The 14,037-nt window shown below is 40.8% G+C and overlaps 1 protein-coding gene across 1 annotated transcript in view; it reads right to left on the reverse strand.

Annotated features, from left to right (window-relative positions):
* LOC131592959 (myosin-9-like) overlaps window positions 1–14,037 on the reverse strand; it is a 70,215-nt gene that overhangs the window by 13,261 nt on the left and 42,917 nt on the right. The window contains exons 11-24 of the mRNA XM_058864949.1: window positions 13,321–13,439; window positions 12,095–12,247; window positions 10,742–10,915; window positions 9,780–9,953; window positions 9,095–9,209; window positions 6,551–6,744; window positions 6,094–6,215; window positions 5,661–5,730; window positions 4,553–4,713; window positions 3,724–3,832; window positions 2,618–2,749; window positions 1,743–1,949; window positions 1,123–1,260; window positions 497–620 (exon numbers count right to left, since the gene is read on the reverse strand). Coding sequence (XP_058720932.1) covers window positions 497–620; window positions 1,123–1,260; window positions 1,743–1,949; window positions 2,618–2,749; window positions 3,724–3,832; window positions 4,553–4,713; window positions 5,661–5,730; window positions 6,094–6,215; window positions 6,551–6,744; window positions 9,095–9,209; window positions 9,780–9,953; window positions 10,742–10,915; window positions 12,095–12,247; window positions 13,321–13,439 — 1,992 coding nt within the window. The remainder of the gene's footprint in view (window positions 1–496; window positions 621–1,122; window positions 1,261–1,742; window positions 1,950–2,617; window positions 2,750–3,723; window positions 3,833–4,552; window positions 4,714–5,660; window positions 5,731–6,093; window positions 6,216–6,550; window positions 6,745–9,094; window positions 9,210–9,779; window positions 9,954–10,741; window positions 10,916–12,094; window positions 12,248–13,320; window positions 13,440–14,037) is intronic.

Consider the following 14,037-nt stretch of genomic DNA (forward strand, 5'->3'; position numbering starts at 1 on the left):
ATAAGCAAAGCACCCATTTAGTGATGCTGAACACAAGGTCTGCTCTCCCTTTACTGAAAATAAACAGGCAGTCTCCAAAAGAATATCATTCTAGAACTCTGAAGAATTTGTGCAAACAGGCTATCAGAAAAAGCACTAACCCTGACAGACTGATGCTGCTGGAAGTAGAAAAGTGAAGACACTTCCACAGCTGGAGAAGAACCAGCTTCTCTTCTCCATTGGCCTGGCTGCTTTGGAGAGGATTTTTATTTAGATCAAGGGCTCAGCTGACAAGCCACATAACCTTCAGCCAGACAGAGCACAGTTCTATCAAACTGATCAATAGTTTACACACTATAGACTGATTTTTAACCCTTCAGAAACTCAGCAGGACTAAAACTCTTTCAGAAATAAAACTGAAGTTCAAAAAACTTTAATGAGAAACCACCTAAAACTAATTAGGCAAGGTCTTTATAGGATCTATCTTTAAAAAAAAACAAACAAAAACCAAAATTACCTTCAAGGTCTGTGATCATGGCCTCATGCTTATTCTTCAGTTTGGCTAAACTCTTAGATTTTTCTTCTTCCTCTGTAAGGTTTGTGGTAAATTCAGACATTCTGTCTTCCAAGAGTTTCTTTTCCTGCAGAATTGAGAAGGCAGAGTCAAAAGAGTTGCTGGAATTACAGGGTATTTTTCTAGCTCTGATGCTTAGAAATGTCAGTGTCATGAGCGACTACTCCTACTATGGGGAAATCCAGAAAGAAAGAAATCCTTTCAAGATCACAAATAGAATTCAAGTAAATTTAAAGTCGAATTGAAATTAAAGATTTGTATAAGACAGCCCTTTCAAAACTGAAATGGAAGTCTGTTCATAAAATAACTTGATACTGTTTGGCATAACAATGCATCAGAAAATGTTTGCTCATGGATCATTATTTAGTGAAGGTTATTTAAATATCATACAATACTGACTGAGAATACAGTCACACAGTTACCTTCAAAAATTCAGGTCAGAATTCTCAAAGACAAGGCTGAATTAATTAGTAAGTTTCCTTGTAATAAGGGTGACAGCCTGTAGTGGTTTTCTCCAAAAGACTCACAGGTGCATCTTTAGCTTGTGGAAGAAGATGCAGGAGTCTTACCTTAGCCAATTTGAGATTCTGATCTTCCAGAACCAGCACATCTTCTTCCAACTTCTTCAATTTGGCCTCTGTGGTAACTTTTTCTAGCTGCAGCTTCTGCCTTGCACTTTCCTCTTCCTCAAGCTGCTCCTCTAGCTCCTTTACAATACCCAAAGAAAAGCAAAGTATTTGTCAGTGTTCACTAATCCATGGAACAGCACAGTAGCAAAACTAGAATGGAAGGCTTCTTCACCCTTCCTTCAAGGTATTATCAGTGGTCCTAGACTGACATCTCTGCCATGACTTAAAGCCACAGACTGCATGCCAATCAACAAATTTTCTAGCAGAATAAACAATGTTATTTTGTAAGGAATACTACCATTCCTAAAATAAAGCAAGGATTTGTCTAATTATTTGAGAAGTGGCCATCACCTTCAAGAATGGAACGGCTCATTCCAGACAACTGAATGCCTCAGGCTCAGGACCAGAACTGCTGTGCTCTATTGCTGTTTACACAGATGGATTTTCCTACGCCTCTTTCCCCCTTCTCTCTTTCATATCCCTCCAAGCTGAGGCAAAAGAACCATTCTAATCCTTTCTATCCTCTTTACTGACAAGAGACAGTATTCCTAAGGCATTACCTGGATGTTCTGCTGCATTTTCTTCTTTTCAGCCTGAAGATGTTGACACCGTTCTTCCTCTTCCTCCACCCTCGCTTCCAGGTCATGACATATCTCCTCCAGTTCTTGTTTCTTGGCTGTCAGGCGAGCTCTTATCTCCTCAGCTTCAGCACACAGTTCAGTTTCTGCTTGCAACTGTTCCTGCAGCTGCATCTTCTCTGCCATTAGCTACATTGGATGCAAAGCCAGAAGTAAGACGAGCTCCAATTTACCAAAGCACTTAGCAATGTGTGTTAAGTGAAGTTCTGTGCTCCTCTGTTCCAGTTAGTTTTAAACTTCTTTCCCACAGTTACAGTTTTAAACAGCAGTCCCCTGCTGTTAGCCAAAAGCTAAATATCACTTAAAAGCACAGTTTTAAGTGTGTGCTCTCCTTCACAAATCAGGTGCTGCAACTACAAATTATTCACAAATTTCTCAAGACCATATCCATTTGAAACACAGATATTGTCTATTTGCCCTCACAAAAGTAACAAATAATTATCAGCCCTACGGAAAAAAAACAACCTTGCTCCAACCTTCTGTGTTCCAAACATAAATGATTCCATTCATGACAAGACTGAATTCAACCAGCTTGCTCTAACACTCAGCCAAAGGAGACTTTAATCCCTATAATGATTACAGAAGGGCGATAGGTAATCACTGTACAAAAAGACCTGCTGCAGGAAATTAGCTGCAAGAAGGGCAAAGGAAAGTGAACGAGAGGCAGCCAAGTCGTGTTCCAGCAAGCTGGAATCCTGCAGTTTGTCCATCAGACCAAGAAAGCAAAGGAGGTGCTCTCAAGCAGTTGGACAGATGGAGAGAGAACAATTTTTACACATCAGATTTGCAAAACTCACCTGGGCCTGGAAGGTCTCCATCTCGCTCAGTCTATTTTCTGCAGCCAGCTGCTTCTCCTTGACCTTTATTAGTTCTTCTTCCTTGGCCATCATCTCCTCCTCCTGTCTGCTCACTTGCAGAAGGGGCTTCACCTGAAAGGGAAACCAAGGGAATGAGCTGTGTATAAGGAATAACAAAAACATGAAGAAATGCTCTTGCACTTGAGATAAGCATTGAATAAAACAACATTTCAGATAAGCATCTTATTTGAAGGATTTGTTGTGAACACTGGGGGAATTACACAGGACTGGGTATCAACCTACTCTGCTAATAGCACACTGTCTGCCAGTCCATTTATTCTCCTCCAGGATGGGACGCATCAGGAAAGGGTCCAGTAAATTCCAGAACCTCAAGGGTTAAGCAGTGATAGTGAGAGAATGAAAGAGTTGCCATACAATGGGGAAATTCACAGGTAAGTCAATGTCATACAGGTGTACTTCTGTAAGGCCTTTGGCATGGTGCCCCACAAGATCTTTCTCTCTAAACTGAAGAGATATGGATTTGATGGGTGGAGTGTTTGGTGATCGAGGAACTGGCTGGGTTGAATCCAGAGGAGGATTTTGCCCCTCTGCTCTGGTGAGACCCCACCTGGAGTGTTGCATCCAGGTCTGGGGTCCTCAGCCCAGGAAAGATACAGACTTGTTTGCATGGGTCCAGAGGGTCACAAAAATGATCAGAGGGCTGGAGCACCTCCGCTATGAAGACAGGCTGAGAGAGTTGGGGCTGTTCAGCCTGAAGAAGAGAAGGCTCCAGGGAGACCTCAGAACACCTGTCAGTACCTACAAGGGGGTTCACAAAACAGAGGGGACCAAACTTGTTAGGAAGGCTTGTTGTGACAAAAGGGTAATGGTTTTAAGCTAAAAAAGAGTAGATTCAGACTAGATATAAGGAAGAAGTTTTTTACAGTAAGGGTGGTGAAACACTAGAACACGTTTTCCAGGGGTGGTGGACAGATGCCTGATTCCTGAAAACATTCAAGGTCAGGTTGGATGAGGCTCTGAGCAAACTGATCTAGTTGAAGATGTCTTTGTTCATTGCAGGGGGATTGCAAAGGGAAAACTCTTACCTTGGTGAACAACCTCCACCATTGCCAGTTCCGCAGTTTCAGATAGGCAGCACAGTTTCTCTGGAGCACTTTCATAGCTGTCAGCTGCTGCTGGCGCTTGGCAAAGGCTCTGCAAAGCAAGTGGAGATAAGACAAAGGAACCCAGAGCAACACACACTCCACACCATCAATCTCTTTTTTCTATGAAAAAAACTTCTGTATTTTTTCTTTAGAAGATTTCCTCCTAAAAAAGCCAGCAGTTTCCAGTGAACCTTCTCTTGATTTTAATTTTTTTTTCTGCTCAGGTAAGAGTGGCTATTTTTATCTTAATCCAGTTTCCTATTATAACAAAATTTCCCTCATGTCTCCTACTCTGAAAAGCTTTACTACCTTCACTTCCAAAAAGGGAGATTTAAACAGAGGTGTGTTTTCCCACCAAACTGACAGGTACTACATTCGATCTTAGAACTGCACCAATTACAGCCCTACCTGGTAGCTTAAGCGAAACCCTACACACCTCCTGCATCAATACTGTACTAGGACTTTTCCATTTGCACCTTCACAGCACTTCCATCAAAAACTTGATCTGCTGCATGGCATTCCTACAGAGCAGAACTTCACTGCTCAGGTAGTTTCTGGAATACAGCACACAGAGATTCCTGCAGGTGCCAGAAGTCTGGCATTACAGAGACAAGAAAACCCTAAAAGACCATCAACTGTTATATACAATAAATAAATTATGACCTTTCTGACAAAAAATAATTTCTAGATTTTTTTTTTTAAAGATAAACTTGTATTTGAATGGGAGAAATACATGTTTATGATGTACTTAAAAAAACACGGAACTTACTTTCTGGCCAGGTAGCCTCTGCAACATGCTTGGAATCCAATAATGACGTCTGTGATCTTCAGGTCTCTCTCTTCTTCGAGATGAGCAAGGACTCCAGCTCTGAAAAACACTTTACTCTGTCCAATTCTGTAAAGGTTGGAATCCAGTTCCAATGCTTTGATCTAAAAAGAGAGAGAGAAGAATTCATGTCCTGCAAAGACTGTTTCATGTGAAACATCCCAAAACATATTTGTGGCTCAAGGCTCTAAGACAGCCCTTTTCTACAATGAGCTACTCCAGCAAACCAAAGTTTCCAACTCCCAATAAATTCCTGGCCTATCCCAACTAGAGGAGTTGGAGCTCAGCCAAGCACAGCATCAAACGGAGGTAATCAGAGACAGAAAACATGACAGAAAGTATCATTTAATACAGTATCACATCAAGTACTCAGAAGATAAGGATGCTGTGAGGAATGCATGTCTAATCCCAAGAGCTCTCTTCCTTTTCTAGAATAAATACATCTGCTGGTCCTTCCCATTGACTTTTTCTCAGTCATATCTTTGTCAGAACGACACCCCAGCACTACCTTCCTTCTGAGGATTTGCTGCCAATGCTTATATTAACTAAGTTAAGAAGAATCAGCTATACTCCTGTAAGACAGAAAAAGGGAATCCCTAACAGTCAAGTTCAGTTCAAGCCTAGTCACCCAGGTAGGGCCAAAGCTTTCCCTTTGGAGCAGGCAATTCTACAGAAACTAATCGGAGCCTTTGCTGAAAGCATTTGTCAGCAGCAGGCCATTACAAAGTTTACTGAAACTCATACTTTAAGCATGTGCTAAAGATAGCATAGATGCTTCAAAGCATTTTGAGTCTATGAATACTGCTGGCATTTCAAAGTATGCATCTGCAGAAACAGAAAGGTCCTCTTTGCCTAGGATTATTGAATCTTGTGCTAGACAAAAGCCTCCATCTATGAAGCCAAAAGGAAACTTTTTACACCCTTCTCTCAGACAAAACATTTGACTTCGGAATTTTGGTCTGTGAATACAAGTTATATTTAGCATGCACAACTCCAACTTTTAAACCACACCCATAAAGTTTATTCAAGTAGAGTTTCTGGGATGTTTTACCATCAGCACGCAAGCCTGCTTTCCATCCATAAATCCTTTGGGAATTGCATTTGGAGTTAAGATTTCATATCTGAAAACAAGAAAGCATCAGACTAGTCACACAAGTGTATTTGAAAACAACAAAACAAAAGAAATCAGTATGCATTCCTAGGCCATTATGAGTTCAAGAATTTTCCAAAAAGCACTGCACCTCTAGACAGCAGAGTACGAAGCAGCAGCCTTGGACAGGGTCCTCTACGCTTCACCTTAACTACATCCTTACTGGAGAAACCAAAAATGCTTTTTGGAGTCTTTGTGTCAGGGAATACCAAGACACAGATGTGTTGCCTTTGAAAAACTGGCAATCTAGTTGCAATAAAATATTTCAATTTTTGTACTTATGTCTTAACTTTGCTAGGCTAAAGACTGCTTCAGATTCTTTTCTAGGGCTCACCTTTGTCTGAATTCCTGGAATACAACTCTGTTGGGGAAACCTTGACGGCAAATACGGATTCCCTCCAGCACTCCATTACAGCGAAGCTGGTCAAGGACTAAGTGGGGGTCCAGTTTTCCAGCCTAGTAAGGAAAATGTATATTTTATGAATACCAAAAAGCTTTTACAAAAAGGGCTTACTCCCTCACCTCTCCCTCTCTTTTTTGTAAAGCAGCCAGTTCTCTCCTTTCCAATTAAAAGCAATGGAAAGCTTTTAGGACACCTTAAGAACTGCAAAGATCAGTCTCCAAAGTTTTAGTAAGCATACAGTTACTTAGGATGACCTTAAAAAAATACCCTGAGAAAACAGGGCCTCTTCCAGATCTCGTGTAAAACCTGACAAAAGCCATCAACCCAGCCACACACCTAGGAAGCCCATATAAGAATGCATGGGCTGTGCTGTTATAGCTGTCTTTACCTTTTTCTCATGGTTGGGGATAATGCAACGGACAAAGTTGGGGTTGGTGTTCCTCAAGGTAGCCATCAGTTTAGCCAGCTGTTCTTTGTAGAGCTGTCCCACTGTCCGGAACATTCCCTTCCTGGTTTTAAAGGCCCCTGGCAATGCTGTATCTGACATACCGGCTACCTGATCCAGCCCAACAATACGGTCCACTAGAGAGAGCACAGGAAAGAGCATTAAAATTCTCCCACAAACAAAGGAAGTATTGGGACATACAAAGAACATCTGGGTAGAACAGGATAAATGAGAGGAGCTGCAGGATCCTTTTTGCTTCATCTCTACACAGATGTCGACTCCTGTACAAAATTTGTGCAGGGATAGGAGCAGGAAGGAAAAGAAAGCATCAGCTCACTACAGGAAGTTTGAGTGATGGAGTCAAACTCAATCTCAAACATATTCTACTGATGCCCTGGATGGCAGCACTGGAAGAGCAATCTAGAAGTGAGTTTCAGACGCTTCTACTTGCTTAGCTTAGAATGAAAAACAAGAGTTCTAGCTGCTAGCCCAGCAGAGTCAACTATTAGTTAACTCTGATCCAGAAGGGGCCACAGATAGAGAAAAAGCCCAGCTTCACTCTTGCATTACAGTCAGGACTGTAATAACTGATGATCAGAAAAGTCATATCTACTTGTAAACTGAACAAGCACAGAAAAAGGCATGACAAAACCCAAACCTCAGGATACCACGCTTGAGTGGTTTTTGGAGTACAAGTATTCTATGACACAGACATGAACAACAGCACTAGGAGAAAGTCAGAACTCCCTGCCCCAAGTTTCTCCACTGTGCCACAGTGACATCCAAGCACTGATGAAATTATCACCTTGATGGACACCACAGATTTTTTTTTTTCCCCCTCAACAGAAGTCAGCTAGATCTGTTAGTAGCAGGGCAAGAAGAAACTATAGTTTTCCCCATTGCTTTCCTACACGGAGATAAAATTTCACCCATCCAGCAAAAACCAACTGTATCACTATAAATTTCCACACGTCCAATATACTTCTATTTAGAGCTTCAAGCTACTCTTCAACCATCTTTAATGGTTAGCTGATGCCTACACTCAGGCTTCCAATCTTCACTGCAGAAAATACACCAGCTTGTGCTCAATTGTCTTCTGATTTAAGAAAAAAAAAACTTAGCTGCTTAGCGACACCCCTACAAAAGAATAAACTAGAAAGAATATTCTCATTTATATCTAATATTAGCTAAAAATTCTTCACCTCTAGAGCAGCTGCTGGAATAGGGTCAAGGATGTCTTATCAGAAAGAAAAAAAGGTTATGTTACTAGATGACATCACAGGGAAATCCACAGAAGTGAATCCCAGACTCTGGCTGTGCCAATCCTCTTAATCTTGAGCCCTGCATTCTACTTCAAGATAGTGAAAAGGACAGTCACTTGCAACTGAAGATCCAGCTAAGAACAATAAATGCAAACTGATAAGATGTGGTCAGTTGACATTTCAAAGCCCAAAAATAGTCTCATACAGCAAAGGCCTTGTTAGGCACAACTTGCTGATGGCCATTTTCCATCCAGGACAAGTTCCTCTGCCAAACTTTCTTTTAAATGATCAGCTGCTGAAGTGAAATCCCAGCACTAAAACCAATGTTAAACTGGATTTCAGTTTCTATCAGTCTCAGAAATCTTCCTTCCAGATCTTGCAGGAAATACAGCTGTGCTAGCTCTACACTCAAACAGTTGACAGGGATTTGTTCCTACCCGAGAGCAATTGTGCAAGAGCAACTTTTAGCACCTGAATGTGTCTATATTTTTGTATCCACTTTCAAGGTGAGTTTTACTTTTGTTTCAGAGTCCATGAGGAGCTACTAGCACAAAGCAGAGGAAATGAACAAGAAAGACAGGCAGGTATGACAAAGGGACAAAGAGAAGTTAACGGAAGCATTTCTTGCATGGCTCTAGGATGCATCACACACATGACACAACAGCTGGGTTTCTCAGTCACCTGGTTCTAGATGAAGAATAGGAAAGTGTTGATAGAAATAGGCTCTCTGAACCTTCTGCATCTCTGCAACAGACAGAGACGTCAAAGAAAACCTACCACAGAAAGTGACAGTAACAGTAAGACTCAAAAGCAGATAAAATCCAGAGAAGATAGAGTAAAATACTGAACAGCACTGCAGAAAGGTCACACTTAGTCGCAGGACTGAAAACAGATTCCACCTCAGATCCTGAGTGTTGCAGCTATGCAAGCTGCCGCCTCTTAATTGTGCATTCGTATTTTATCCCAGTATTCCTCATTCTGAGACAGAATTGCTATATATGCGGCAAGCTTATGTTGAAGTTGATGCAAATGAACCTTTCTCCTGGGTTACAGTACACTTCTAATGAAATACCATGATCTAAGCAAAGGATGCTCCAGATAATGCTCATCTTGGTGATTTAGTCTTCAGGGGAAAAAAGCAAAACAGTTCATCAAAGGCTTTTGATGCTCAAGCTCTTTCACACAAAAAAAGAGCAAACAAATTAAGTGAAGTTTAATCACATACCATCTTTCCACAGCTCAGACACAAACTTATCCGACGACTGGTGGAGAAGAGTAGCGATGTTATCATTCAGTGGATCCATGTTCTTCATCAGCCATTCATCTGCCTTGTAATCCACCTGGAGAAGATAAACACATCAAGAAGCTTTGAGCTGAGTGGGGGGCGATTTTCTGCAGCCCAAAATCCAACATCTGGCACAGTCTAAAAAAGTATCACCAAGGTCTGCACAACAGATTACCCAATCATTCTTGGATTTGCCATCTAAGTAAGCACACCTATGAATTTCCAACCCTTACAAAACGCTGCACATTCTGTTCTGTCAGTAAATGGAATGGATTTGCAATGCCAGTGTGTACCATGCAGAGTGTGACACAAAAACCAGCTGCATCAGCATTTTTGGTGATGAAGTCTTGATGAAGGTTTCTGAACAGTACCTCCAGTCCACCAAGTGACAGAGAACAAATTTAAATTTAAATTGCTGTCAGTTTGACATGTCTTGAACTAAAAGTATAGATACAATTTGCAAGCAAATCTCCTTGGGCCCTGTTAGCTCCTCTGCAATGGAACACTTTCATGCCATCTTCTGATGGTGTCTCATAGGCAACCATTTCAGTAACCAGCCATTTCTAAGAAGCAGTGGCTATGAATAAGCAGTCCAACCTTCACATTTTAGTTATTAATTCTTTACCTTGCCAGCATAATGTATGATACAGAAGTCAGCTTTGTCTTTCAGCTGTTTTGGCTTCTGAAATTTGGGGTGGGTGCCCTGTTCTTGAACAACTTTTTCCACAAAGCTTTTGTCTGTTGCTTTTGGGAACCAGCATTCTTCATCCAGCAGGGCCAGTATACCAGGAGGCCCAGCCTTAAAGAAAGGAAACATCAAAACATCATTAACTACATGACTACAATGATAATTAACACCTTTAGATGGCTAGAGGAGAAAAAAAAGAATACCTAAGCCTGATCCACATCATATTAACCTCTTGTGTGATACCAGTTAAACTACTTCCACTGAAATATAAATTGTTAATAGTTCTTCAGTATCCTCATCTGAATTCTGACCATTACTATGAGAAAGTCTCTTCTGTGACATTTGTCTAGGTTGTTTTTTGGGAAAAGACATTTTTAATACAGGAAATATTATTATACAGTTCTCTGAATATATTCAGGTGTCTAAATGCAAAAGGCTATAGCAGAAAGCTTCACAAACTAGTCCTTACTATTGGAACATCTACTATGAAATTTGTAAATTCTCAAGTTTCAATAGAACAGAATGAAAGTAGCAGAGATCACAGCTTCTCGTCACATCTGTAGTTAAGTAAGGAAGTTCACACTACTTATGGCAAGCTACACATACATCTAGCACCATGCAGACCTACACAAATGAGGACAATACAGTGAGAGGAAAAAGTGGCCAATTAGATCCATTTTCATGCAGTGTTTCCTACAGAACTGATACTAACAGCCTTAGTGGTGACACACTCTCAGACAAAGAAGAAACTCTTCACTCCTGCTTCTAATCACCTTACAGTGTCAGTAGAGGATTACAAAAGCTAGAGGGCCAGTTTCCAATACAGGGGCAGAGATGGTGTCCTCAATGACAAAATCAGTGCAGCTCTTTCCTGCTTGATGGTAAAACAACAAACTTACCGGCTTCTCTATGAGGTCAATGCAGGGCTGCAGGTCCAGGCCAAAGTCAATGAAATTCCACTCTATGCCCTCCCTCTGGTACTCCTCTTGCTCCAGAATGAACATGGTGTGGTTAAAGAGCTGCTGCAACTTTTCATTTGTGTAGTTAATACACAGTTGCTCAAAGGAGTTCAGCTAGTGAAGAAAAAGGTAGAAAGATGTTTGAGCAATTGGTTGTGAAGACACACCTAGCATTCTCTTAGCACAAAAGATCTTATCTGTGGCTCAGGAATCTAAGCTAGACTGGGGCAGACAGTCCACTGTCAATAACCCCTTTGGATATGAACTGCCTGTTCTGTCACGTGCCACTGCACACTGCTGCAATCCCTAGGGAAGTTCATACACATTGGTTCTCAGACTTTGCAAAAGAACATTTAGCTGTAAACAGCAGAAGAGCTACTGCAGCTACTTAACCCAGGACAAGAAAGGACTCTGGTTTTCTCACAAATGCAGAGCCAGCAAGTCCTTTTCATAGGAAGAAGAAGCAACAGAAGCCTGAAGAAAAATTCCTAAAAGTGTGTCGACTGGAAAGTCCCTTTTTAATGCTTATATAAAATCAGAGCAAGGAAAGTGAGGGGAAATTTTTTCAAAATTCTCGGATTTCTTCCGACAGTAAGGATACGGTTAATAATTCACAGTGCATTTTTACATTTGACCACACAATGTCAAAGCTTCTAAAGGAAGTCCTGCTCTAATACCTCCATATTTAATAATTCCTAACTAAGTTATTTCTTCTCCTCTTCTTTCCATGAGATCCAGCAACCATGAAGCCAAAGGTATACCAATAAGAGGGGGAAGGAAACAAAAATACCCCCCAAAACCCAACCAACAAATGAAAAAAAAGCCCAAAGCAACCCCAACTTTTCTGTGTCTCAGTTTTCTATTTCGTGAATAAATTGGTCCAATTCATTTTGCAGCTGTTCATGAGCTAGACCCACTGTAACATAACACAGGTTGACAGGAGCTGCCTTGCTGGGATAATGGCAGGATACTTCTATTTTGATGGCAGTCTGTGGCTGCTTCAGATAATAATGCAAACCACATCCTAAAGTTATTTTATAGAATCCCATAACATTTGGCCTAAGAGTTTAGCGTCATCTAGAGAAAGAGTTCACATTTCCCCTCTGTCCCATTTTCCCCACAGCTTTCCTTCAGCTCTTCCTCTCCTACATTTATCTTGCACGAGACTTGATACCGATTCCCCTTTTTGTGGGCTTCCCATCCTTTCCAAGAGTGTGTTATTTTCCAGTTGTAAAGCTATTTCCTTCTGCGGTCTTTGCTCCATTTTAAACTATGCTGAGTGCACCTCCTTACCTCAAAAATCTCAAAGCCAGCAATGTCAAGGATTCCAATGAAGGATGCACCTTGTCTCTTGGTCTTATCCAAAGCCTTGTTGATGCGCATAACCAGCCACCGGAACATCCGTTCATAAGTGGCTTTGGCCAGTGCTTCAATGGCAAAATCAGCCTAAACAGCAAACGGATAAACAGCAAAAGTTGCATTACAAACCAAAGAAAGGCACAGATTACACTGTTTCGGGATCTAGCAGCACAACTGTAGTCTGACATGTTTCCCTCCACGGGGAAATTAATTGAACAAGGCTTATTTCAGTTTATTCCAAATGAAAAGTAGAGCATAGTGATATTCCATATACAAGAGCAAAGAATTTGTCTCTAAATTAGTGTGTCAAAACCAAATTTCAGGATCCTGACTGCTGGAGGAAACAAGAGCTGGTATTAAAGACAGAAAAACTACGCCCAGTCATTTCTAAAGACTGTAGTAACATGGAGTATTTCATAGGCCAACAGGGGAAATGAATTTAAATTCTTTAGTAACTTTGGATTTATGAAGCGCAATCCCTCCCTGCCACTACCCTACCCGTGCCTGACACGAACACTATGTGTAGTAAGAGATTAAACATCAAAAGGGGTAGGCAAGATGGAAAGGCAACCTATGACTTTTTCCAGACTTCAGTGTCTTACCAATCCTTTCCATGTTAGAGGGCCATGTTTCTTTATTCAGAGGATAATGCTGTGTTCAGGAAGAAGCCAGGCAATGAGTAAGCACAGGGGCTTGCTCCATTCAAGCAGGCCATGAGCTCCTAGGTCAGGTTTCATTTACAGCACAGCCAGCCAAGAGTGTTACAAATTTTCCAATCAATTCCAAGGGTGAGCAGCAAATTCTATCTTAGTAGCTGACCTACTCAAAAATAGTGCTTTCTGTATTGCACCAGCTTGAAAATGTCACCCTTGCATACCACATTGAAATAACTCTCCAGAGACACCCAGTCACCAAAATTAGGGAATTTGTGTTTTCTTTCGTTTTCTTCAGAAAAAGTGCTAAGGGACAGGGTGAGTTCTATCTTTATACAGATTACATGAGCAAGCAATATATTATGGTACAATGTTCAAGTGTGCTTGCCATACGCTGCAATCATAAAGATGGTCAGTAAACACTATAGAAACCTCTGATATATTCATTAGCTGTGCAGCAGTAAGATTAGAGAGCAAAGTACTCATTCATTTTTTGAGAATGCCTACCTGCTCTTTGGTCTGAGCTTTCTGCACATAATCTCGTCCAACTTTGATGCGAGGAGTCAGGATACCTCTAGTGAAATCTGTCACGTTGATACCCAAAAGGTGAGACACCTTCTGAGCAGCTAAAGATGGTAAGAAGAAACAAAAAGATTCATATTATTCTGTTTTTCTCACAGAAAGCAAGATAAAAAGAAAAACATTCCAACAACTGTCTTTAGAAAAGTCAGGAAACAGCTTACAAAAAAACATTAACTAAAGAACGGGTTGCTGAGACAAAATACCTTGCTAACAACAAAAAAAAGAAACAACTCCAAAACAACCTTCTTGCAACCCATACTACAGTTTACAGAGTTTCTCCAGAAGCCACTAGAGTACATTTGAATTAATAGTCTCATACTACTAAATTGTAACACAGAAGGGATTTCTTAATCAAGCTAATTGCTCTGTCTTCATCTACTGATAAGTTTTTGAGTCAACTCTGTATTTCAGATTCAAGATCCAAAACCCAAACAGTTCACTCTCCTCCTTAAAATGACATTTAGAGCATATCTTAAATAATAACGGGCAAAAAACCTACTTAGTGATAAATTAGCAACATTTGCACTCCTGCAGTACATCTACAATGAAGGTCTAAGAGTTAAGTCTTCCAACAAATAGTCTTCTATCATGTGAAACATGGCACTATTTATACATTCAACAATGGGTAGTGCAGTTAAAGTA

The sequence above is a fragment of the Poecile atricapillus genome, chromosome Z, assembly GCF_030490865.1.
Source record: "Poecile atricapillus isolate bPoeAtr1 chromosome Z, bPoeAtr1.hap1, whole genome shotgun sequence".
In the NCBI taxonomy this organism is placed as follows: domain Eukaryota; kingdom Metazoa; phylum Chordata; class Aves; order Passeriformes; family Paridae; genus Poecile; species Poecile atricapillus.